General features: G+C 48.5%; 1 protein-coding gene across 1 annotated transcript; it reads right to left on the reverse strand.

The window, feature by feature from the left end:
- Positions 1-576: 576 nt before the first annotated feature.
- Positions 577-26,145, reverse strand: ZC4H2 (zinc finger C4H2-type containing). The gene is made up of 5 exons (XM_060249931.1): positions 25,923-26,145; positions 14,475-14,646; positions 12,118-12,290; positions 6,358-6,520; positions 577-3,556 (listed from the first exon to the last, which is right to left on the reverse strand). The coding sequence occupies exons 1-5, from the start codon at positions 25,973-25,975 to the stop codon at positions 3,443-3,445; spliced, it is 675 nt and encodes a 224-aa protein (XP_060105914.1). The 5' UTR covers positions 25,976-26,145; the 3' UTR covers positions 577-3,442.
- Between the last annotated feature and the right edge of the window lie 349 nt (positions 26,146-26,494).

The following is a 26,494-nucleotide window of genomic DNA, read 5'->3' on the forward strand; positions in this document are numbered from 1 at the left end:
GAGAATGTGTGTGACTGGCCCAAGGTCACCCCAACTGAGTGTGTGACTGGCCCAAGGTCACCCTTGCTGTTCTCTGGAAATCTGCATTCAGTTGGGTGAATTTTTCCTTTTCACCTTTGCTTTTTGCTTTCCTTCTTTCCTCAGCTATTTGTAAAGCCTCAAAAGACAGCCACTTCACGTTCTTGCATTTCTTTTTCTTTGGGATGGTGTTGATTGCTGCCTCCTGTACAGTATCACAAACCTCCGAGCATAGTTCTTCAGGCACTCTATCAAATCTAATCTAATCTAGACTTCAACTATTAGTACCTTTACTTCTTTGCCATTTTAAATCCTTGCTGAAGGAGGGGGGGGGAATCAATTAGGATTTGGGGGAAGACCTTTTCCTACAATATTCGTTAATCCCCCTGCTTTAGTTCTTACAGCTTCAGAAGCACCAGATATTTTATAGCATGCTGGTTTGTGGGAAAGGGAAATTAAGAGCAAATTCTAATCCTCCCAGATGTTCCTGCCCCATGAAAATGTGATTGCATTACAACATCACAGGGTACAGAAGCTAGTCAAAAACACATCAAATGACCAGGGATATAAACTTTACTGACAACCTTGGTTAAAAGAGCATATATGTACACATTAAATCTTCAAAAAGACAGACACACGTTGAGCACAAAAGGCACATAAAAATTAGTGGGAAGGGGAGGGGTTAAAACAAACACTGCCTTTATTTAAAAAATGACATTTCAACAGTTGGAATCAAAATTTAGAAAAGCCGCCACAATTACCCACTCCAAAGGATGCCTCTAAAATGGCGTCGACCTCAAAGCTAAAGATGCTGTTGAGATCCAGCTGAAACCAGCTTCTATTGGTAGGTCTGGAAATGCCGTTGAACGATACTGAGCTCTGCGATCTGCAGCTGAATGTGCTTACAGACTGGGGGCTTCATTGATCTGCATTGCTACCTGAGGTGCTGAAGTTTTCTGCACATGGGTGGGGATAGTGGATGACGCCACCAGTCACGCCAAAGCCATCCCTGGCCTGTGGCATGGCCCAATAATAGATTGAGGCTGCCTGTCGGACCTGGGCCAGGCCATTCAGAACCTAGGAGTCTGGACTGAGTTCAATCAGGTCTAGATAGAAACAGAGTTTGCCCAAACCTCTTGGAGCGGTTTATACACACATAGGCCTCGTAGCAAAAGAAAATTGGCACAAAAAGTTCCAACCGGAGTTCTGCAAAGCACAGCGTTATCTCTGTTCTGTCTGGGGTGTTTAAATGCATCGCCCCTTTAAGAGGTTCTCAATGTCCCTGGAGCAATCAAGAAAGAAGGCGACTGTTTAAACTTAAAACACTAGTTATTCTAATCACAGTATTGTCTCCCTTGCTCTCTGCTTCAACATCATCCTTTTCTTACGCTGCTGTAGGGTGAGTCCTTGCTTCTGTTGCATTGAAGATGAGCCAGGCCAAGTGCCTCGAAGGACTGAGTCGCATGTACTCCTGGCAAGCAGACATTTTTATTATACTGGAGCAGGAAGGGGAATAAATCTGTACAGTAAGAAGATGCCATGACTGGGATGCCCCAGGCTGCTCTGCCCTCATCAGATCTCAGAAGCTAAGTAGGGTCAGCCAGGATTAGGGCTTGGACAGGAGACCACCAAGGAAGTTCAGAGTGGCTATGCAGGCAGGTAATGTCAAGCAATGGCAAAGCCACCTCTGAACATCTCTTCCCTTGAAAACTCTACAGAGTTGCTGTAGGCTGGCTGCAACTTAACAGTGCTTTCCAGCACCCTAAGAAAACAATCTTTTACAGAGCTTTTTTTGTAGCAGGAACTCCTTTGTATATTAGGCCACACACCCCTGATATAGCCAATCCTCCAAGAGCTTACAGTAGGCCCTGTAAGAAGAGCCCTGTAAACTCTTGGAGGATTGGCTGCATCAGGGGGGGTGTAGCTTAATATGCAAAGGAGTTCCTGCTACAAAAAAAAGCCCTACTTTTGCATCTCTTGCATCTGACAGGGCTAGACACATTCAGAGATTTTGGGGGGAGGGGACACAGAAGCCCCACAGGATCCTATTCCACAGGTGAGGAATTAAGCTTCCTGAGAAATTCAACTTTCATTTTGAAAAGAACAGGCCCCGGTCCTTGCAGATGTGGAAACAATTTACAGCTAAGAATGCAGGATGTCCCTGGTTCAAATTTGGCCTCTGCCATGCACTCACTAGATGGCCTGAGGCTCTCCTTCCCAGGGTCTATGGAGAAATACTGGCCTGCTTCACAGGGCTGTTGTGAGAACTGTAAGACTGTGTGCTTGAAATGCACTGCACACTGAAAGGCCTATCAACATTCTATGTATTACTGACAGAGATGATTTTCAATCCTACCCTTTGTCCAAGGAACTCAGAATAAAATACATGGCTTTTCCTTCCTCTGTTTTGTGACTACAATGACATTGTGGGGACGTTTGGCTGCGAGATGTGACTGGCCCAAGATCATCCAGCAAAGGTTATAATTGAGCTGGGATTTGAACCTGGGTCTCCCCAGTCTTAGCATGAGACGCCACACGGCATCAGCGCTGTGCTTGGAATTGTGTGGGAAACGCTGGCTGAAATCTCAAAGGGCAGACGGGTGACTCAGTAAGATTTCCTGTCCTCCCGAGGTGCAGCTTCGACATCCTTCACAGCTCCTTGGCTCTCTGAGCGACTAGCAAAACTGGCCTCAATTATGCAAAATGGCAGCATTAAGCCAAGTATGAGTAAAATGCAAACGTGCTTAATTTCCATAATGCAGACAGGAAGCTTAATTAATGCAGACAGGAAGCAAACTTGAGTTTTTGTTGAGGTGGAGCTTGAACTACCTTGGCTCAAAACTCCCGTTTCTTTTAGCTGGGAGACATCTGCAACAAGGAAGCATTTAGTAACCTATCCCACAAAATCCATAATATATACAGCTGACCTACAAAGCTCTTAAGACTACTGGACGGCACAGGATCCAGGCGTGACAATAACGGTTGTGGTAAAAACCATACAGAGAATCACAACCGATGACATGTCGGCAACTGGGGTAGAATAGGGCCAGATCGGTTTACTAGACGAAATGCATTTTGGCAAATGGATAAAAGCTATCCTTCCCATATAAAATGTCCTTCTGCATTCACAGTCTGCCTGTACAGATTCTACTGGTGTGCAGAATTCAAAAGAAGGAATGACCGAACGGTGATATGGCAGCACTCTCAGCTTTTATCTGACTATAAAGAAACTGATCAAAGGCTGGTTGGGGATCAGGACCAAAGGGGAAAACGTTGTGCTTACATCACATGAAACAGAAACAAAGCTTCGGTCACCCTCGTCTTTGTGTCCCAATGAATGTTTACAGTTCTACCAGAGAAAAAGGGAGGGGGAGGTCTGGTGGGGTCACGAGCTTCTTTGCCGAGAGCTCCTTCCCCCTTCTCTTCATTCATCTTGTTTCCTCTTGGGCTTCTTCGGATTCCGAGACCGGCTTTTCGCTTTGCACAGCGGGCAAATGGGCGCGTTCCGGTGGATCTGCTGATGGCACGACAAGCAGGCCTGAAAGGTGAGCACAGCATCCCCAGTTAGTAACTCCGCTTTGTTGTACGACAGAGACAGACCGTTTCTTCACCTTCTGGGGGACTGCAAAATCCCTGGACAGGCTGCTGCTGCTGCAGCTGGGGCAGTGGCCACTGAGCAGGCGGAAGGGGGGGCTGGTATTGCCTCCCCTCTGCTGACTCCTTCAAAAAGCTTGACAAGGCCATTTGTTCAGTTAGCTCAGGGCCATCTGCAGGAAAAGAGTTCCATTTGAGTCCAGGAGCACCTTAGAGACTTACAAAAGTTTCAGGGGATGAGAGCCAGTTTGGTGTAGTGGTCAAGTGTGCAGACTCTTATCTGGGAGAACCAGGTTTGATTCCCCACTCCTCCACTTGCACCTGCTGGAATGGCCTCTGGTCAGTCAGAGCTCTTAAAGGAGTTGTCCTTGAAAGGGCAGTTCCTGTGAGAGCTCTCTCAGCCCCACCCACCTCACAGGGTGTCTGGAGTGGGGGGAGAAGATATAGGAGATTGTGAGCCGCTCTGAGACTCTGAGTGGAGGGTGGGATATAAATCCAATGTCTTCTTCTCTTCATTTGGGAGTCTGTTAGATAACATGAAGGGATCTTTGGCTCTTGGAAGTTTATACCCTGAAACTCTTGTTGGTCTCTAAGTTGCTCCTGGACTCGAATCTGTTTCACTGCAGTGGCTCTCCAGAGCCTCCCAAGACCTGCACCTGGAGATCCTTTTAAGTGGGACAGAATCTGGGACCTTCTGCATGCCGAGCAGGTGCTCTACCGCTGAGTTGGGGAGGGACGGTGGCTCAGTGGTGGAGCATCTGCTTGGGAAGCAGAAGGTCCCAGGTCCAATCCCCGGCATCTCCAAAAAAGGGTCCAGGCAAATTGGTGTGAAAAACCTCAGCTGGAGACCCTGGAGAGCCGCTGCCAGTCTGAGAAGACAATACTGACTTTGATGGATCAAAGGTCTGATTCAGTATAAGGCAGCTTCATATGTTCATGTTCATATGTGTGTATGTGTTGCGGCCCCACCCACAAATGACCTGCTCTACCAGGCTGGGGACATTGGAAGACACCCTTCCTGCTATAACAGGAGAAGACATCCCAAAGGAAGAGGATGTCCCTTTATATGCCTTCTGGCTAAGAGTGCGTTGAGCCACATGGTCCAGGGACTGCTGTCTTCCTCTGTCCAAAAGAAGCACAAAACGCCACCTCTGAGAGACATATAAAGCCTAGGCAGAATCAGCTACACCCATGAAGCTGCCTTATACTGAATCAGACCATTGGTCTCTCAAAGTCAATATTCCCTACTCGGATTGGCTCTCTGGGGTCTCAGGCTGAGGTCTTTCACATCACCTACTGCCTTGTCCTTTTAACTTGCGATGCCAGGGATACAACCTAGGATCTGCTATGCCACATCCCCACCACAGTTACTCATGACGATCAACTCAGGCTAAACAACATCTGGTTTGCTCTCTTGCCTGGAAACCAGGATCCTGAAACAGGATCAAGCCGTGGTTTAGACTCCTGATGGATGGCAAGAGCACAATCCAGCCTGTATAATTTTGCTTGACTTGGATGTCCACCACAACGGTGGCTTGTTCCAAACTGTGGCTTGCTATGAGTGAGGGAAGGAGGAACTGGGGGGGAGGGTGGGCAGAGCACACAAGTTTGAAGCCTTCCTGGTTTGGTCTCGTCCTAAATAACAGGGCTGTGTTCCGGGCATCCAGCTATAGAAGAAGAAGAAGAAGAAGAAGATATTGGATTTATATCCCGCCTCCACTCCGAAGAGTCTCAGAGCGGCTCACAATCTCCTTTCCCTTCCTCCCCCACAACAGACACCCTGTGAGGTAGATGAAGATATTGGATTTATATCCCGCCCTCCACTCCGAAGAGTCTCAGAGCGGCTCACAATCTCCTTTCCCTTCCTCCCCCACAACAGACACCCTGTGAGGTAGATGAAGATATTGGATTTATATCCCGCCCTCCACTCCGAAGAGTCTCAGAGCGGCTCACAATCTCCTTTACCTTCCTCCCCCACAACAGACACCCTGTGAGGTAGATGAAGATATTGGATTTATATCCCGCCTTCCAGTCCAAAGAGTCTCAGAGGGGCTCACAATCTCCTTTCCCTTCCTCCCCCACAACAGACACCCTGTGAGGTAGATGAAGATATTGGATTTATATCCCGCCCTCCACTCCGAAGAGTCTCAGAGCGGCTCACAATCTCCTTTCCCTTCCTCCCCCACAACAGACACCCTGTGAGGTAAATGAAGATATTGGATTTATATCCCGCCCTCCACTCCAAAGAGTCTCAGAGTGGCTCACAATCTCCTTTCCCTTCCTCCCCCACAACAGACACCCTGTGAGGTAGATGAAGATATTGGATTTATATCCCGCCCTCCACTCCAAAGAGTCTCAGAGCGGCTCACAATCTCCTTTCCCTTCCTCCCCCACAACAGACACCCTGTGAGGTAGATGAAGATATTGGATTTATATCCCACCCTCCACTCCGAAGAGCCTCAGAGCGGCTCACAATCTCCTTTATCTCCCCCCCCCCCCACAACAAACACCCTGTGAGGTGGGTGGGGCTGGAGAGGGCTCTCACAGCAGCTGCCCTTTCAAGGACAACCTCTGCCAGAGCTATGGCTGACCCAAGGCCATTCCAGCAGGTGCAAGTGGAGGAGTGGGGAATCAAACCCGGTTCTCCCAGATAAGAGTCCGCACACTTTAACCACTACACCAAACTGGCTTGCAGTGGCTTGCCACCCAACCAACTGAAGTGGATTCTGTTCTGCAAGGCCGTACCTTCATAGGCGGGGGCTGTTGTCTGAACGTGGCCGTCTGCCTGGTGTCCTGCTTCCGGGCCACCTGCAGTTGTTGTGCTGCAGCCGCAGCCGCAGCCAAAGACTCTGGGATGGGCGGTTCCTGGGGCTCCGTTTGCCATTCGGCTTTCTGCTTCTCAAAGTAACTAGACAAAACAAGCCAAACAAAACGCACCGTTCACAATTACAGCCGTCTTTTTTTTATTCCTGCAGCATTTCAGAGCAGTGTTTCCCAACCTATGAGTTGAGACCCAAAAGCAGGTCACAGGCCAGCTTTCCCTAATGGCCCTCCCTGCCCTTCCCACTGCTCTCTTTGTATTCTGGACACTGAAATCGAACCCTGAAAACAGAATCTTCCACTACTTGGTATTTTTTCTTCACTGCATGTTCACGTTGATCAAGTGAAACCTGATGACAACGAGAGTGCGTTTCTTAGTATCTCAGGGAGGATTAGAAGGGGCAATAGAGGAAGAGGTGGGGGTCAAAATCTGGAATGCAAGCCCCCCATGCAAAGGCTGTGTCTGTCAGAATGCTGCTTGCCGGGGGTTCAGAGTGGGGGCAGCTGTGCTTTTCATACAGCGTTTGTTGATTTCTCAAAGGTCAGCCACTGTAGAAAATGGAATGCTGAACTCAGTGGGCATAGTTTGCTTGGGGTGTCTTGGCCCAGCCCTGGATGGGTCACAATACTAAGTAAATGTGAACTGGTGGGTCACCATAATGAAAAAGCTGGGAACTGCCGTTTTAGAAAGTCTTGACCCGTAAGGTTAAAATCTGCATGGAAGCCAGAATGGAACCAGTTCATTTTACTCAGGCCTTGATTGGCCTCAGTTGACCGTGGAACAACAGAAAAAAAAAACACAAGGATAACTCAAATCAAAGTAGAAAGAGACAAAAGCTGTACAAAAGAGCTGCAAGCTCTGCTCAAAACCCTGGGATTCGGAAACCGCAGAGCCACAGCGTTTAATGTATCAGCACCGCTTTGGGATTCTGGAATTTGATCCATTGCCCTCAGTGGTTCAGAAATGCTCCAGAAGGACCTGCCAGTGCAGGAGCTTATCTGCGACACCCCGTGAGCTGCCCAATGGATCTCTCACGCCTGGAACCCCCTCCCGGAAAGAGCCCATGGGGCCACCTTCTTTCGTCAAACCCCAGCTCAACACTTATTCTCCTCCTGCGGGGCCCCTGGCTTCACCCTTTAGCTCTCACCCCAGCAGAGGGCCAAACGACACGGGGCGGGCAAACACAACGGCCCTGCCTTTGCTGAGAAGATGCCTGGAGGAGGAGGACGGCTAAGAACAGAGAATCAGCAGCAGAAAGGAAGTGGATCTTTGCGCCACCTGTTTGCCTGCTCCAAGTCACCCCTTTCCCTCCTGCCTTCACTACGGATTTCAAAAGGGCCAAAAAGGACCCCCCCCCCAGCAGGTGTGACTGTCGTTCCTTGTCTTAATCCCTTGTTACCCCCATTCTTGCTCTTGCCTCCCTTTCTTGATATCAAAACTGTAAGCTCCTTGCAGTAGAGAGCACTGTTCCTTATGTTACCTTGATAATAGAAGAAGAAGAAGATATTGGATTTATATCCCGCCCTCCACTCCAAAGAGTCTCAGAGCGGCTCACAATCTCCTTTCCCTTTTTCCCCCACAACAGACACCCTGTGAGGTAGATGAAGATATTGGATTAATATCCCGCTCTCCACTCCAAAGAGTCTCAGAGCGGCTCACAATCTCCTTTCCCTTCCTCCCCCACAACAGTCACCCTGTGAGGTAGATGAAGATATTGGATTTATATCCCGCCCTCCACTCCGAAGAGTCTCAGAGCGGCTCACAATCTCCTTTACCTTCCTCCCCCACAACAGGCACCCTGTGAGGTAGATGAAGATATTGGATTTATATCCCGCCCTCCACTCCAAAGAGTCTCAGAGCGGCTCACAATCTCCTTTACCTTCCTCCCCCACAACAGACACCCTGTGAGGTAGATGAAGATATTGGATTTATATCCCGCCCTCCACTCCGAAGAGTCTCAGAGCGGCTCACAATCTCCTTTACCTTCCCTCCCCCACAACAGACACCCTGTGAGGTAGATGAAGATATTGGATTTATATCCCGCCCTCCACTCCAAAGAGTCTCAGAGCGGCTCACAATCTCCTTTACCTTCCTCCCCCGCAACAGACACCCTGTGAGGTAGATGAAGATATTGGATTTATATCCCGCCCTCCATTCCGAAGAGTCTCAGAGCGGCTCACAATCTCCTTTACCTTCCTCCCCCACAACAGTCACCCTGTGAGGTGGGTGGGGCTGGAGAGGGCTCTCACAGCAGCTGCCCTTTCAAGGACAACCTCTGCCAGAGCTACGGCTGACCCAAGGCCATTCCAGCAGCTGCAAGTGGAGGAGTGGGGAATCAAACCCGGTTCTCCAGATAAGAGTCCACACACTTAACCACTACACCAAACCGGCTCTCCGAATAGTGAACAGCGAATCCTAAAAGCCTTAACACATTTATTCTTCCAATAAACAGAATCACTTTGAAATCTAACAATTTCATTTTGGTGTAAGCTTTCATGAGCTGGAGGTTGAGATGGATGAAGTGATAACTTCAGTGGAGACAAAAAGATAGATAGAGAGGTGGGAGAAATGTTTCTCGGAAAAACTTAGCTTGACCTTGTAAAAACAGCAGACATTCAAAACATACCTAAACACTCAGGTGACCGCTTCAGACATCTGGCCAAGGTGCTCACAAAAGCTTACAGCAAAATAGGTGTGCCACTCCGCGAGGTGACAGACAGCTCTCTGTAGTTACTGCTGCAAGGTTACCCTTTTGTAAATTCCAAAGTAACAGTTTGATATGCACAGTTAAATAGAAAAGGCGCTGGGAAAACCCGGAAGTGACATCAAGTAGTAATAGGAATCACTGGAAACTCTGTGATTAAACCATAGTAACTGTATTAGATGAATAGCTAAATAAAGAAATCCATGTAAACCTTGGAAGTGGCATTGGTTCTAGAAATCACCGGTAAGTATGATAAAATCATGGTATGATAGGGTTTCCGGGTTTTGGCATCACGAGCTCGGTGGGGTCCGCGGAGCTTGCTCGCGGCGCCCCCCCCCCTGAACCGGGCAGTAGGAGGGGTGCCACAACTGTGGCGCCCCAAGGAAGACTCTGGAGGGGTCTTCTGATAGAAAAGGGCTCTCTTCTTTCTGCCCCGATGCTTCTCCGTTGCAGTCGCCATGATGGCAGCAAGAGATTAATACCCGACTGCTTTTTTTTCTAACAAGCTTCTACTATAACACATCATATTTCTACCTTAAACATCAAGATGCTACCTTAAACATCAAGATGCAATTACAGTGCAATTAAGTCTTTCTTTTTATTACCACCAACTAATGGATCTTCTGGTATAACGTCAATCGGGACTGTTCAAAAAAAGGGGGAAGAGGAGGATATCCTCCCCCTTCTCTCTTCCCGAGTGAGGCTTCAAAATGACAAAGAACAAACTTAACAACACTTAAGAATTTAAACGATCTGAACAGGGATATTTGAATGGATTTGGCTTACAACTAAACAAGCTACAATAAGAGTATTATTTTATCTTAATACGGTCTGAATAAAAGTCACGTATATTTTTAAGAGAAATGCTTCTGGTATCTGATTGGGATGGAATTGATTACAAGCGGACTGTAAGAGGAAAGCACACAGCCAGAAGAGATTCAGAAAGATCGATTACCTGGGACTTGGAGTTGGGTTTTTTTAGCTTTGATTACCAGACTGAGTTTAACTGTAGAGAAGATGGCGATTCAACCAAATGAAACGTTTGGAAAAAAAAAAGATATTATGGTTGCCATATCTTCCTTAAAGAAGGAAATCGGTCTGTTGGCAGACTTAATACAGAACAAGGTGGAAATCTTTGTTTTAAAACACAGCTAAATGGAAAATATATACGAGTGGAGTGATGAAGGGATCCCAGTGATGTCTATGGAGATGAAAGAGCTGGATAAAGATCCAGTAGGAAAGGAGTCAAAAGAATCAAAATGGAGACATTGTGTGTAGCTACAAAAAGGAGGCAGAAATCAAGCTGGATTAAAGTTTTTGCAGGAGGAAGTGATAGCGTGGCGATCTCATCATTTTCAATAAAATGGATATATGTGCTAAAAGGGAGAAAAGGCAGACTACTTTAAGAAGACCAAGTCGTGGAAAGCTTTTAAAAAGAAGGGATTATAGATTGTTGCTCTTTCTTGTAATTGGCTAACATGGAATTAATAAAAAGGAAGAAAAGGGCATTCAGCCTTGAATGGCTCAGAAATGACAAGTGAGACTTCCAGAGAAGCGTGACTTCGAAATGGCAAAGAGACTCTTAAAATCGGAATGCTTCTTTTCTGCTTGCTCTTTGATTTGTGAAGCGTATATTTTTAAAGTTAAATAGAGTAATTTAATAGAGAGTGGATTATAGAGAGGTATGATTTTTTTCTATGGGTTAAAATAAATAAGTGTGAGAGAGGAGGCCGTTTTCACTTAGAGATTTGATTTTTTTTTTAAGTCAAATAGAGTATTTTAATAGAGTGGATTATAGAAAGTATATATTTTTTTTATTTAAGAAAAATAATAAGTATGGAAAATGAGGCTGTCATTGCTTATTAAATTTGCATCTGTCGTTCTTTCCCTCTTAAGGTAATATGGAAATAGGAGATATAGTCCCCAAAAAGTTTAATGAAGTTAAATACTTAAATATCTACCTTAGATAAATAACTAATTTGTGTCAATTTATAATAATCTAGACAACACAAGTATTTGGAAGCTTTAAAGATCTGCTCCTGCTTATTTTTTTTAATAATAGATCCTGTTGATATTGTAACAGATAAGTACTGTCTACTAGTTTTATTTTGGCCTTTTGTTATTTCTATTTCTATTTTTTTATGTTGGAAACAGTTAAGGTAGTATTAAAGATAAAATGATTATACTCATCTTCTCTGCTTATGATTATGGTTATTACTGTTAAAATTAGTACTTATCCCTAATATGGTTAAGATTACTTAGTGGCTTTTATTTTGTGTTGGCTTTGATGCTTTTCTCATTTGTTGGTAACAAAGATGAATTAGATTCACATTATAAGCATAAATAGCAAAAAAACCCACTATAATAAAATAACATGACTGTAGAATGTAATGGTTGTATTGGATTAAAATGTAAGACTTGCAGGTAGAAAAAATTTAATATCAGGTTTGAAAGGTAGAAATGTAACAGCTATATCTATTCCTTTTCTCTGTTTTGTTCCCCCCCCCCAATTCCCTTCCTTTTTTGCTTCTGTATCCCTGCATTTTCCCCCTTTATACTGAAAACCAATAAAAATTAAAATCATGGTATGATACATACAGCTAAATAAAAAAGAGATCTTGGAAACTCTGAAATTGACATTGGGCTGCTTTAGGAATCACTATGACAAAACTACTGTACCTACTGAAACTCTATGACAATACTACTTTAATGGTAAATATGCATCACTGAATGAAGAGATCTGGGAAACTGGGGAAGTGATATCGAGTAGCTCTAGAAGTCACTGGAAACTCTATGATAAAACCACAGTAATAGTATGATATGCACAGCTAAAGAAAGAGAGATCCTGGGGACTTAAGAACTTGTAGCCCAGCATACAATCACAACTCGATTTTCCTTTGTGAAACTACACGAACACACACACACACATCCCACCCCCCAGCTCACCCTGTGCCCAGTCAAAACCAGTGTGCCAGCTTACTCAAGAGAGAGCTTCTCTTCTTCCTCACACAAGTCGGGCAACCTCTGCAAGCCCAGCGTCATCCTCAAGGCGTCCACGTGCTCCTTCAGGGGCTTGTACTCCTCGTGCAGACGGCGGGTGGATTCCAAGAGTTTGTTCAGGTCGTTCTCTGACTGCTTGATCGTGTTCTCCATCTAGAGCCAAGAGGAAGCAGGCATTGGTCAGTGCGGACCATTATGTTTTGAAGAGCTAAAAAAATGCTTTAAAACGGTTAGCCAAACGTTTCACTTGCAGGAGTGGCATGCACTTTCCCTTTTTTAGTGAGGAAAAAAAAATGTGCCTCCATGACTAGTAGCCTGCAAAACACTAAAGCACAGTATTAGCCATTAGCCTTCCAGGATTTGCTCACCTACTCTCAAATTGCATGCCCACTAAGCACTGTAATGGAACAACACCATCTATACTGAGTACAGTATGCTGAATCAGACCCTGGGTCCATCAAAGTCAGGATGGTCAACTCCAGGGGTGGCCAACGGTAGCTCTCCAGATGTTTTTTGCCTACAACTCCCATCAGCCCCAGCCAGCATGGCCAATGGCTGGGGCTGATGGGAGTTGTAGGCAAAAGACATCTGGAGAGCTACCTTTGGCCACCCCTGGTCTACTCAACACTGGCAGTGGCTTTCCAGAGGTCTCTCACATCAGCTGTTGCCTGATCCTATCCACTGGAGAAGGCAGGGATTAAACCTGGGACCTTCTGCATGCCAAGCAGATGCTCTCCCACTGAGCCACAGCCCCTACATCTGGGGGACTGACATATGGGTAGCCCTTCCGCATGTCAATGGGAAAGCTGGAAGGGATAGCAGGCTGCCAACACCAGTGGGCAGACAGCACATCAGGACAGACAAAAGGAAATACTACTTTTACACAGAGAGTGATTAAAATGTGGAATTTGCTGCCCGAGAAAGTAGTAATGGCCACAGGCACAAACAGCTTTAAAGGGGGATTAGACAGGTTTGTGGAAGAGAGGTTGATAAGTGGCTGCTAACCCTGGTGACTGCACAGAACCTCCACATGCAGAGGCAGTCAGCCTCGGAATCCCTGTGCCAAGGCAGGAGGCAACATCACGGGAAGGCCTCAGCCTCTACCCTGTTGTTGGTTGTCTAGAGGAACTGGTTGGCCACTGTGTGAGGCAGGATGCTGGACTAGATGGGCCATTGGTCTGATCCAGTGGGGCTCTTCTTATGTTCTTATGATTAAAATGAGGAATTCGCTCCCAAAGGATGTCATGATGGCCACAGGAATAAACAGCCTTATAAAGGGATTAGATAGCTTCATGAGGAGAGGTCTACTAGACTAAGCTACTAGGCTACTAGCTATCAGTAAGGGGGACCTCCGCATTCAGAGGCACTAAACCTCTGAAAGCCAGAGCCAGAAGGCAACATCAGAGGAAGGCCTTGGCCTCTGTGCCCTGTTGGTGACCCTGTTGCTTAGCCACTGTGTGTGAGGAGAAGGAGAAGAAGAAGGAGAAGAAGAAGGAGGAGAAGAAGAAGAAGGAGAAGAAGGAGAAGAAGAAGAAGATGATGATGATGATGATATTAGGATTTATATCCCGCCCTCCACTCCGAAGAGTCTCAGAGCAGATCACAATCTCCTTTACCTTCCTCCCCCACAACAGACACCCTGTGAGGTGGGTGGGGCTGGAGAGGGCTCTCCCAGCAGCTGCTCTTTCAAGGACAACCTCTGCCAGAGCTATGGCTGACCCAAGGCCATGCCAGCAGGTGCAAGTGGAGGAGTGGGGAATCAAACCCGGTTCTCCCAGATAAGAGTCCGCACACTTAACCACTACACCAAACTGGCTCCACCAAACTGAGACAGGATGCTGAACTAGAACTATTGGTCTGATCCAGCAGGGCTCTTCTTATGTTCTTATGGAATTACGTGAAATTCGCTGGATGCCTATAGGCATACAAAGCTTTAAAAGGGGATTAGATAGATTCATGGAGGTAAGATTATCAGCCATGGTTTTAGATAGATTCATGGTAAGAGTATCAACTATGGAGGTAGATTATCAGCTACTAGCATGGTTTTACCATAGAACTTCCAGTGATACCTAGAGCTACCCCATGTCACACCTGGGTTTCCCCCAGATATAATGTTACAGCACACACAATGCCAATTATTTTTTTCATTCTCCCACTGCTGTGGTAGGCAACGCAGGTTGCCAGGGGGAGGCTTCCCACCATAGCCGGACACCTGGCAGCCCTGCTTCTGACAGTAGAGCAGCACTAGGCACACGGCCTGCCTACTCGGGCTGATCTCCCCACACATAAAAAGCCACCCTTGGAAATTCTTTTTCCCCACGCCTGCCTGCCACTTACTACATTGATGTCCGCATGTATGAGGCGCAGTTCCTCGACGTGGGCCATCTTCTCTTGCAGCAGCAGGTCCATCTCCTGCTTGTATTCCTTCAGGTGCCTTTCCTCGGACTCCAGCGCCTCGAACTCGGCCTTCAAGCGGGCCTTGATCTTTTCCATCTGCAGAGTCTTATTTCTACAACAGAAGCAAAAGCACAGGAAAGATGAGAAGAGAGTGGCATCAGGGTGTGCTAAAGGGGAGGGACGGTGGCTCAGTGGTAGAGCATCTGCTTGGTAAGCAGAAGGTCCCAGGTTCAATCCCCGGCATCTCCAAAAAAGGGTCCAGGCAAATAGGTGTGAAAAACCTCAGCTTGAAACCCTGGAGAGCCGCTGCCAGTCTGAGGACACAAGACTGACTTTGATGGACCAAGGGTCTGATTCAGTAGAAGGCAACTTCATATGTTCAAGGATCGGGGCAGGTCACTGGGGGTGAAGGTGAATGAAGTGCGACTAAAATGGTTTGCAAGGATCAGAGGCGTCACTAGGGTGGGTTGCACCCTGGGGTGTAACTGATTCAAGTCACCCCCCCCCCCATTGGGCATCACCCCTTTTGGAGGGCTGCGTCACCCCCTCCACACACAACCCCGCCCACTTCACATGGCCCCTCCCTCATCCACCCTCTGGTCACATGACCAGCCCCCGTAATCCAAGATACCAGTTTTGCAGCATTTAAGTTTCCCCCACTCACCCACACGCTTTTAGCTGAGCCGGCGGCAGCGCCGCCCCGGTTTCAGAATCCCGGCCAGCCCACACACAGCAGCAGCGTTCTAGTCCCAGGGCCAGCCCCTTCCTGTTGGGGGCGGTCATGGGTCAGTGCCTGGGGCCAATGAGAATGCTCTGGGGGAGGGCCGATGGCCCCCTTGGCCCCGCCCTAGTGACGCCGCTGGCAAGGATTAAGCCCCCAAGAAAGTGGACCCTCCTTGCCTCTTGGTCAACTGAAAGACAATTGCAATGGGAGACTGAGAGTGGGAAGGGCAGTCAAGAAGGAACTAGAAAAGATCCTTAAGGGATGCTTTGCTAGCAACCAAGATCAACACAACTCATACTATAGTATTTCCCCATTATTATGAATGGGTGTGAAAGCTGGACAGCGAAGGTAGCTGACAGGAAGAAAATGGGATTCATTTGAAATATGGTGTTGGAGGAGAGTTTTACAGGCATCAGGGACTGCCAGAAGACAAATCAGTGAGGCATATCAGCGGATCAAAGAAAATAATGCTAGGAGAAGTTGAAAGCGGTAGGAAAAAAGAAAGACCCTGCATGAGATGAACTACCTGACTAAAACAAGCCACGCCCTCAGTTCACAAGACCTGAGCAAGGCTGTTCAAAAGAGGATCTTTCGGAGGAGGTCATTAATTCACAGGGTCACCATAAGTCAAAAGGGACCTGACAGCACTTCCCACACACATCTGATAGGCAAGTGGCTGGCTGAATGCCTATTAGTAGGGTAACAAAACTGCAGTGTAAGGCTTTCTGAAGACTTGTGTGTTTAGGTGTGTGAGGAAGACTAGGCTTTTAAGCAGTGAGAGAAAGAGGTAAAAAGGGGGCATGGACACATATGCACAGCCTGAGCGTGCTCATTCCCTTCCTGTGGCCACAGAATGTTGAGGGCAGTTGAGCATCAGCCAAAAGAAAATAAGGTGGCAAGCAGGGATGGGGAGGAGTGGGCTTGCTTGCCACCTTATTTTCTTTTGGCTGTTGCTCAACTGCCCTCAACATTCTGTGGCCACAGGAAGGCAATGAGCACGCTCAGGCTGTGCATAGGTGTCCATGCCCCCTTTCTATCTCTTTCTCTCACCTTATATGTGCCCCAACAGCTTTGAAGATCCTAGAATGGGCAGTGGAAAGAGGGCTGGAGGGTGTATGCCGTGAAGCCCATATCTCCCGCTCCTAGGACCTGGGTTCTTGAAATGACCAGCTTCGGACATTTTTCAGCAGCAGACTTGGGAAAAGGGATAAAAATGCAGTAACTAAGTAAACATTCACCTAGGCTTCTTCGCACTGGCACATATAAACTGGCCTGCTATCTGTGCAAATAGCTCCTTGGGCTTAGACAGCATACCCACAAGACACCAAACATGGTCTACAAATCTCTGGCATGCTAACAAAGCCCATGTAGCTGCTTTGCCTGGGCTGCAGAGTGCAGCAAGATGAGGGCTCTGCCCAAGCCTTTGCCGGCGCTCCTAGTGGAGAAGAAGCAGTTAAAGAGTTTTCCCTTTGATAAAAGAGACCACTGCATAAGAAAAGATTCAGGTGAGTGGCCATGTTGGTCTGAAGCAACAGAACAAACCTGAAGTCCAGTGACATCTTTCAGACCCCAAAAGTTTAATTCTGGGTATAAACTGTTGTGTGCACGAAGAATTAAACTTTGCTGGCCTTCGAGGTGCTACTGGACGCCAGCTTTGTTCTGCATAAGAAAAGGTTTCTGGCCTTGGGCAGCAAAACAGAAAGCCTGGGAGGCTAGAATGTGCTCCGGCACTGCTCGTTGCCCTCTGGAAACTTCGTTACGTGTTAGATTCGAATCCAGTAGCTCCTTCTTGAAAGCTCCTACCCTGCAAATCTGGTTGGTCTTTAAGGTGTTCCTGGACACAAATCTGACTGTTCCACTGCAGACCGACATGGCCGCCCTCTGAAACGATCTTTGAAAGTTATGAAAAGGTGTATATCCTGCCTGCCTACAAATCTGTAACCAAGACAGCTCACAACATAGCAAGAAATGATAATAAAACGAACCCCAACCCTATGAGCTCAACAGCAGAGCTCTTGCTTGGCATTCAGAAGGTCCTGAGCATCCAGGTAAGAGAGCTCAGGCCGCAAGGAAAGTCCTCTCAAAAGCACCGGTGAGACCCTGCCAGTCTCAGCAGACAATATTTGGGCAAGAAAGAAGGAGGGAGGAGGAGGAGGAGGAGAAGGAGGAGGAGAAGGAGAAGGAGAAGGAGAAGGAGAAGGAGAAGGAGAAGGAGAAGGAGAAGAAGAAGGAGAAGGAGGAGAAGAAGAAGAAGAAGAAGAAGAAGAAGAAGAAGAAGAAGAAGAAGAAGAAGAAGAAGAAGAAGAAGAAGAAGATGATATTGGATTTATATCCTGCCCTCCACTCCGAAGAGTCTCAGAGCGGCTCACAATCTCCTTGACCTTCCTCCCCACAACAGACACCCTGTGAGGTAGATGAAGATATTGGATTTATATCCCGCCCTCCACTCCGAAGAGTCTCAGAGCGGCTCACAATCTCCTTTACCTTCCTCCCCCACAACAGACACCCTGTGAGGTGGGTGGGGCTGGAGAGGGCTCTCACAGCAGCTGCCCTTTCAAGGACAACCTCTGCCAGAGCTCTGGCTGACCCAAGGCCATGCTAGCAGGTGCAAGTGGAGGAGTGGGGAATCAAACCCGGTTCTCCCAGATAAGAGTCCGCACACTTAACCACTACACCAAACTGGCTCTCCAAAGACAAAAATGAAGATCCCGTGTGAGGCAGCTTGATAGGTTCAATGGATGGACCCAGATCTTTTTTAGGTATTAAAAGCACCCCCACCCAATAGCTTCTTCCAGTCCATTGATTTATCACAGTCTGCATCTAGAGAGGGGGCAAGGGAGGCGAAGAGATCACTGATATTGCCTATGTTAGAGCCAGACTACATGTTACATTTGCCGCATAATCTGCACGGGGACAGGCAAACCTTTGACAACTGTGAGTTCTCCATGGGAATTCAATTCAGAAGTGCCACAGGGACACAGTTTGGACCACAGAGATGGCACAGAGCAGGGGTGGCCAACAGTAGCTCTCCAGATGTTTTTTTTGCCTACAACTCCCATCAGCCCCAGCCAGCATGGCCAATGGCTGGGGCTGATGGGAGTTGTAGGCAAAAAAACAAATCTGGAGAGCTACCATTAGCCACCCCTGGCATAGAGGGAGCCCTTAGTGCCCTGCATCACACTCCTGATCCAAATCAAGCCCCCACAGAACTTCTACATTGAGGTCCCACAAGGAACTTGCGGCTGGTGAATGGCTGATGGTACTGTGCTAATGGGATGTGCAGTCTGTGCCACAGACGTATACTTAATCTGTGTTCTCTGACTTGCTTCCAGTCAATCAATTTACTGAAGTTTGACCACTTCCCCCAGATGATGCTTTCGCGCAGCAAACAGAAAGAGAAGCATCCAAGGATGTGTGGAGAAAAAACAGAAGTGGCAGCAGCGAGCTCTCTTCTGAGCCAGGCATTCAACATTTTATTTATTTATTTAAAACAAATATCAGCCACCTCTTCATTAAAAAGCACCCTTCTCAAAGCAGCTCACAGAAGGAGGGAGGGAGGGAGGGAGGGAGGGAGGGAGGGAGGGAGGGAGGGAGGGAGGGAGGGAGGGAGGGAGGGAGGAAGGGAGGGAGGGAGGAAGGAAGGAAGGAAGGAAGGAAGGAAGGAAGGAAGGAAGGAAGGAAGGAAGGAAGGAAGGAAGGAAGGAAGGAAGGAAGGAAGGAAGGAAGGAAGAAGGAAGGAAGGAAGAAGGAAGGAAGGAAGGAAGGAAGGAAGGAAGGAAGGAAGGAAGGAAGGAAGGAGAGAGAGACATTCAGAAGTACAGCTTGAAGTCAAGATGAAGAGAATGGAGAACTGGAAAATCTGGAGAATTGTTCTAGGTACAATAATATGAAATTTAGAGGTCTTCCAGAAGGCTGTACACATTTATTTCATTTTATTTGCTTCACTTGTACTGTGCATTTTTCATTAATAGGGACCCCAAAGTGGCTTGAATCATTATCTTCTCCATTGTATCTTCACAACAACCCTCTAAGGCAGGTTAGGCTGGAAGTGTGTGGAACATGGGGATGGAACAGCAGTCCTGCCAAACTGGCTCCGGCAAACGCTGGGTTTTGGAGCTGATTATAGAAAGTGAATGCTGGGAGGTTAACACATGAACACACGGAACTGTCTTATGCTGAATCAGACCTTTGGTTCATCAGAGTAACTCTTGTCTACTCAGACTGGCAGCAGCTCTCCAGAGTCTCAGGCTGAGCTCCTTCACACCATCTACTGCCAGATCTTTTAACAAGAGATGCTGAGAATTGAACCTGGAACCTTCTGCATGCCAAGCAGATGCTCTCCCACTGACCCGCAGTGCAAGCCTAAGCAGAATCACATCTTTTGAAGCAAATGATGCCAAAGAGCTTTAATTCTGCTTAAGACTGCACTATCAGAAATTTTGCTGGTGACTTTAAAACAGAACTACCGATGAACAGATGCAGGGCTTTTTTTCTGGAAAAAGAGGTGCCAGAAGGGAAAATGAGGAAACACACGGGTACCCCTCATGAGCTTTTAAACATTTTTTGAGAATTTTGTTTCCAGGAAGAGGTCCTGGAACTCCGTTCTGCTGCATTCCACTAGGGAAAAAAAGCCCTGCTATTATGTTAGGAAAACTGAGATATGTAGGGGGAATTACCTCACATCAGAAATGAAAAAGTGCCAGTCCTTGGAGATCGTCATAGAAGCTCTTTGGAAGTTCCCCCTCCTCAGTGGTGTAATCCCAGCCCGCATTGTTTTCCACTCACTGCTTTTTACGCTCAAACAACATTGGTTGTTCCAGTCACAGGACTCCAGAGCCATCTGTGGCTTGGCCCCCAAGTGCTCCTACCTCGATGCTTTCGAAACTAAAAGCCCAAGGACTGAACTGGGAACTTCTGCAACTAGGAGGGACTGGATCCCTCAGCCACACTGATACAGACGTGTGGCAAGACTCCCTGCCCTCAGCAGAGATGACCTGTTGTGCCTCTGTGCAAGTCCCGGCTCAGAGCTTTCCACCTTCCAAATCAATGCTGATCCCTGTACATTGAATGGGATTAGATTGTTCAGTTTTCCTAATACAGAGATGTGGCAAAGTGACCCACTCTCAGAAGAGACTGCACATCGTGTCTCTGCTTAAGTCCCTGCTCTGTGTTGTATCTTTTCAGAACAGCGCATGGCACAGTGACACTGCAGTGGAGCTCCTCTTACTGTTCCGCATGCTAAAAGGAGGGGGGCATAAGAGTTAAACACGTCTCCCATTCTAACTTATCAGAGGTTCGAAAAGAAACAGGGAGAGAAAGCTTAAACGGATCCGGTAAGCTGACAACTTTGCTTTTCTTATGTAAAGCAATGGTACATTCAGGGGTCTCTAAGGCATGCTTTCCTGTGGGGTGCCTTTCTTTTACCCTGGCCTCTGAATCCCATCCTGAACTTCAGGTGCAGGCCAGCCCAAGACTATCTGGCAACCTTGGCAAGGTTAAACAGATGAATTGTGGGGGAAATGATAAGCACAACATTTCCAACAGCATCTTCAATCCATTCAACCTACAGACTAATGCCAGGCATGCTAAAAATTGAAACAGGCAATACGCTTATTAACTTATTTCTTTATGTACTTCATTTATAGTCTGCCTTTCATAAATAGCAGTTCTCTGCTATGATTATTTTTATCCCACCCTTCTTTCAATCTCCGGCATCTCCAACGAAAAAGGGTCCAGGCCAATAGGCGTGAAAAACCTCAGCTTGAGACCCTGGAGAGCAGGGGAGAGAGAGTGGCTCAGTGGTAGAGCATCTGCTTGGGAAGCAGAAGGTCCCAGGTTCAATCCCCGGCATCTCCAAAAAAGGGTCCGGGCAAAGAGGTGTGAAAAAACCTCAGCTTGAGACCCTGGAGAGCAGGGGAGGGACGGTGGCTCAGTGGCAGAGCATCTGCTTGGGAAGCAGAAGGTCCCTGGTTCAATCCCCGGCATCTCCAAAAAAGGGTCCAGGCAAATAGGTGTGAAAAACCTCAGCTTGAGACCCTGGAGAGCCGCTGCCAGTCTGTGTAGACAATACTGACTTTGATGGACTGAGGGTCTGATTCAGTAGAAGGCAGCCTCATATGCTCATATATGAGGTGCCCCCTCTCCCCCGGCTGCCCGCCGCCGTCCCTTCCCCATGCCTGCTGCCATTCGCCTCCCCACACCGCTGCCATTCGTCTCCCTGCAGCCGCCTGCCACCCTCCCCTCCCCCGCAGCCGCCTGCCTGCCCTCCAGTAGCCGCCATTTAGTTCCCCTCGCCCACCACCACCCCCTGCCCGCCACCGCCCACCCTCTGCGCTGGCTGCCAGGGGTGGGCGGTGGCGGGCCAGGCGGGTAGGCCTGGAGGGCCGATGGCAGGAACTAATATGAGCAGGCATCTTTGCCGAGCCAGCAGCCAGCACGGGGGGAGGGGGGTGGCGGTGGGCAGGGGACGGCAGCGGGCGAGGGGAAGTAAACGGTGGCGGCAAGCGGGCGGGCAGCCAGCAGGCAGCTGTGGGGAGGGGAGGGCAGTGATGTCATTATGACGTCACTGGCGTGTGCACGCTGTGCGTGTGCAAAAAAAACCCGGGGGGGGGGGGCGGAGGTTGGGGATTCGGCCTAGCGGTTCAGGCACCCCGGGCCTGCCTTTATTCCCCAAGGACAAAAAGTCAACACACAGCCCCCTTTCAGAGATTTCTGTTGGGAACTGGAAGGACGATGATCAGTGAGAACAGGCCGGTGCTGTATGTCAGGGGAGCTACAATTTCCTAGAAGCCGGAGAAACTGGATCACTCCATTCCAGTGACAAAGGAAGGCCTTGGGGAGACTTCAGCCTGACAAACCAAGCTCTGCCCAGTCCTGGAGAATATCCCATTGTCCTCTTGCTCACCTGCTTTCCTCCTCCGGCTTGGGCGGCCACTGGCTCTGTGCTCCACACTGGCACCTGGCCAAGACTATGGCAAAGAGGAACCAAGGAGGCAGCTGCACCAATTGCTGGTGACCACATGCACTGCTGGCTCCCTCCGCTGTTGGCGCAGGAGCAGTCCAACGCTGCGCAGCTTCGGGGGAAGTCTGGGACAGAAGCAGGCCAGCAGCGGCATGTCACATGAGGTTACATGACATCACTGAGTCACATGGGGAGCCCCTCAGATTTGACGCCCCCGAAGGCCAGCACACTAGGCAACCACCTATTTTTCCTAGTGGCAGGGCTGGCCCTGGTAACAGTGCACTCAGCACAAATGGTGGTGGGAAGAGCCATCAATTTTGGGCTATATCAACAGAACTAGTGTCCAGATCACATGAAGTGATGGTATCGCTTTACTCTGCCCTGGTAAGACCTCGCCTGGAGTATTGTGTTCAGTTTTGGGCACCACATTTTAAGAAGGATATAAACAAGCTGGAACGGGTCCAGAGGAGGGCAACGAAGACGGTGAGGGGTCTTGGAGACCAAGCCCTATGAAGAAAGGTTGAAGGAGCTGGGCATGTTTAGCCAGGAGAGGAGGCGGCTGAGAGGTGATAGGATCACCATCTTCAAGTACTTGAAAAGCTATCATATAGACTCTATAGAGGATGTTGTGGAATTGTTTTCTGTGGCCCCAGAAAGCAGGACCAGAACTAGTGGGTTGAAATTAAATCGAAAGAGTTTCTGGCTCAACATTAGGAAGAACTTCCTGACTGTTAGAGCGGGTTCCTCAGTGGAATAGGCTTCCTCGGGAGGTGGTGGGCTCGAGGTTTTTAAACAGAGGCTAGATGGCCATCTGACAGAATGAAGATCCTGTGAATTCGGGGTAGGTATTTGTGAGTTCCTGTATAGTGCAGGGGGTTGGACTAGTTGACCCTGGAGGTCCCTTCCAACTCTATGATTCTGTGATCAAGTAACAGCCAACTGATGGCTACCCCACAGAGTTTTCAAGGCAACAGATATTCAGAGGTGGTTTGCTGTTGCCTGCCTCTGTGTGGCAACCCTAGACTTCCTTGGTGGTCTCCCATTCAACCAGCTTCTGCAATCTGATGAGATCAGGCTAGCCTGGGCTTTATACAAATACCATCCCTCGTTAAACAGTATATGATAACTGAAACAAAGTAAGCGGATGCCTAATCAAGAGTGGTATGAAGAATTATTGCCGGGGCACAACTCTTGGCTAGCATGCCAGCAAGGTACAGAAGCCTCAATATGAAAGGTAAATTTCTCATCACAGACAAAGGGCACAATCCAGTGTGAAGTTCTCTGGCACAAACTCCACTGAAGGAGCTGCACATGTACAGGAGAACTTCCTAGTCAACTATATCTCTAATAATTCCCAAATCTGTGTGCTTGGTTTCAGCCTCCTGCGAAGTATTGCTTTGCATCTAAATACAACATTAACACCATTCTTGATCATACATGTTACATGTCAACAGCACCTTCATCTTCACGTCTGCAAATTTACCAAGACAATCAGTATCATATAAAAACAATGTTTGTCAGATGTTTGATCCAACAACTCCTAGAAGGACGGCATGCTTACTCTCTCCCAGTGTATGGACTTATCGTCACCACAGCAGGCTTAGACAATAGACAAACTGGCCTTATACTGAATCAGAGGATGTTTGGCAAGGTCAGTATTGTCTATTCAGACTGGTGGTGGCTCTCAGATGGAGGTCTTCCACCTCACCTACTGCCTGGTACTTTTAATTGGAGGATTGAACCTGGGACCTTCTGCATGCCAAGCAGATGCCACTGAGCCACAGTCTATCCCCTAAAGGGAGATAGAACCATGATGCGGTGTTCAAATTATAACACAGGCACAAATGCCACCTTTGAAGCTGAAGAGAAGCAACCTCTGCTCCTTTACTGCGGTCTGTGACAGGCTCTGTTACAGAGCATGACACGGACACAATGTATTGAAAGGCACTGCATTAAAACTAACAGTATATTGGGCTGTGCGGGAGAGTGAAGGATCCCAGCTGCTCTCATTGTGGAGGCTGCCTCTGCGGAATGCCCATTATCTCCCCCACCGCCTTTAGTGTCACATTCCTCCTTCTTCTAATCCAAAGGACCCCAGTATGGGCTTGCTCCCATTCAACAATCCTCTTCAATATACAAGGATTGTCTTGTGCACACATGAATGTGTCTCCCTCCTGTGAATTCTGCCTGTCTCTTGCAATGGGATCTTAAATTATCTCTCCGAAGTCATTTTAGTTTTGCAAACAATTGTGCACCTGCTGCCCCAGGTGTTTGTTATATGGATGGCTGCCTATCTATACATTTTCAAGCATCTCCAGAGCTCAAGTTTTGCTCTTTGGTTTTTGCTGGGATTTTTCAAACGCTCTCAGGCTGCCCGCAATCCTATGCCCACTCCCTTATGAATGAGCTACACCGAACAAACCAGATCCTTATTCTGAATAAGCATAAACAGGGTTGGGCTGTGAATGTGACGAATCGAAGGGTTTGTTCCCCGCCCGCCCGCTCCCATCCTTCCAAAGTACACATGAACACATGGAGATAGTTTCAGAGGCAGCAGAATAGCTAGATTTGAAATACCTGGCAAAGGGAGTTTTCAGTGTAGAAAGATTACACCCCACCCCCCCAATCTTGTTAATCTCTAAAGTGCTGCTGGACTAGATGAATGCATGGAGTTGCCTTCTGCTGAATGAGACCTTCAGTCCGTCAAAGTCAATATTGTCTACTCAGACAGGCAGCGGCTCTCCAGGGTCTCAGGCTGAGCCACTGCACGTCATCGACTACCAGATCCTTTATCTAGAGATGCCGGGAGATTGAACCCGGGACCTCCTGCATGCTAAACTGATGCTCTGCCACTGAGCCACGGCCCAGCCCAGCGCAGCCTGGGGACCCCAGGGCCCAGGGCAGAAAGGCTTCAACAACCTATAACTTGCATGTGAAGCCATACGGTTCTCATCTGTCCACCGCTGCCGCACTCAGCCAGCCCGCAGCCACAATAACAGAACAGGGTTGCCGTCCCTATTTGGGGTGGCTCGGTGGCAGAGCATCTGCTTGGCAAGCAGAAGGTCCCAGGTTCAATCCCCGGCATCTCCAACTCAAAAGGGTCCAGGCGAATAGGTGTGGAAAACCTCAGCTTGAGACCCTGGAGAGCCGTTGCCAATCTGAGTAGACAATACTGACTTTGATGGACCCAGGGTCTGAGTCAGTAGAAGGCAGCTTCAGATGTTCATCTTCTGAAAAGCCCCAAAGAGGACATATCCCCCACGACTGACTGCAAGCGACCACTGCGACAAATCTCATTTCCAACGCTCCACCTTTAGGCTAAATGCTAGAGGGGGGTCCCCTAAAAAGAGGACATCTGGCAACCCTAGAATAGAATGCCATTCTCTGCAGAATGCATTCTGGGTTTCCGCTGCGTCTCTCCTCCTCTTCTCCGTTTGCAGCTTCTTTCCGAGGAGCTCCGCGCGAGGAAGGCTTCGTGCGTGCCCGGCCGCTCCTCACTTTCGCATTTGGGATAAAAAAAAATCCCCCCTCCCCGGACTTGCCCAAGGAGAGCAAAGGGAGGCGGCGGGAGAAACCAGGCTGGGGCTCCGCTCCCCTGCGCGCAGCGGCTCTTACTCCCGAGCAAGCCTGCACCGCCCGGGGCCCCCTGCAGCCCCGCACAAAGGGGACAGATGCAAGGCGAGCCAGACGAAGCGGCACCTACCGGATCTCCTTGATGCTCTCCAGTTTGCACATGAGCTCCTGCTCATCGGCCATGCTGTTCTGCCTCCCCCCTCCCCCGACGCCCCCCTCCCGGGTTAAAGCTCCGGTGAAAACGCACAAAATGCCCAGAAAGGGGAAGAAAAGGGAGGGACGAGGGGAAGCCGATACAATAGACACAAGGGAGTCGCCCCGCCGGGCTGCTGGGCGCAAAGACTGCGGTGGGAGCGAGCGAGCGAGGTCTTCTGGGAGTTCGAGTCCCGGGCCTCCCGGCAGCGCAGGCTCCGGCGGCCCCCTGGAACTACGAATCCCGCCACGCACAGCGCGGAGCGGCTCGTCTCCCTTCCGGCTCGCGGGCCTGTCCATTTGTCTACAGCTAATCCTGGCAAAGGGGGGGCGGGGCTTGGAAGGGGTCTTTTGTTGGGCGACGCTGCTGCCCGTCAAGCGTTCCAAGCCGTTGCGGTGACCATTGCATCCTCGCGAACAAAAGGCAAGCGCAAGTCGGAAGAGGAGCTCTTCTGAGAACTGCTGAACCTTTTTCAGCGATATCGGAACGGCAGAGCTGGAGGCATTCCT

This window comes from Heteronotia binoei, chromosome 11 (assembly GCF_032191835.1).
Source record: "Heteronotia binoei isolate CCM8104 ecotype False Entrance Well chromosome 11, APGP_CSIRO_Hbin_v1, whole genome shotgun sequence".
In the NCBI taxonomy this organism is placed as follows: domain Eukaryota; kingdom Metazoa; phylum Chordata; class Lepidosauria; order Squamata; family Gekkonidae; genus Heteronotia; species Heteronotia binoei.

What these genes read in the sequence shown, in the direction of transcription:
- ZC4H2 (XM_060249931.1), bottom strand. Translation starts at nt 25,975, where the DNA reads ATGGCCGATGAGCAGGAGCTCATGTGCAAACTGGAGAGCATCAAGGAG. An exon ending in GAGAGCATCAAGGAGATCCG is followed by an intron (nt 14,647 to 25,922) that starts GTAGGTGCCGCT and finishes CTTCTGTTGTAG; the next exon opens with AAATAAGACTCTGCAGATGG. An exon ending in TACATGCGGACATCAATGTA is followed by an intron (nt 12,291 to 14,474) that starts GTAAGTGGCAGG and finishes TCTTGGCTCTAG; the next exon opens with ATGGAGAACACGATCAAGCA.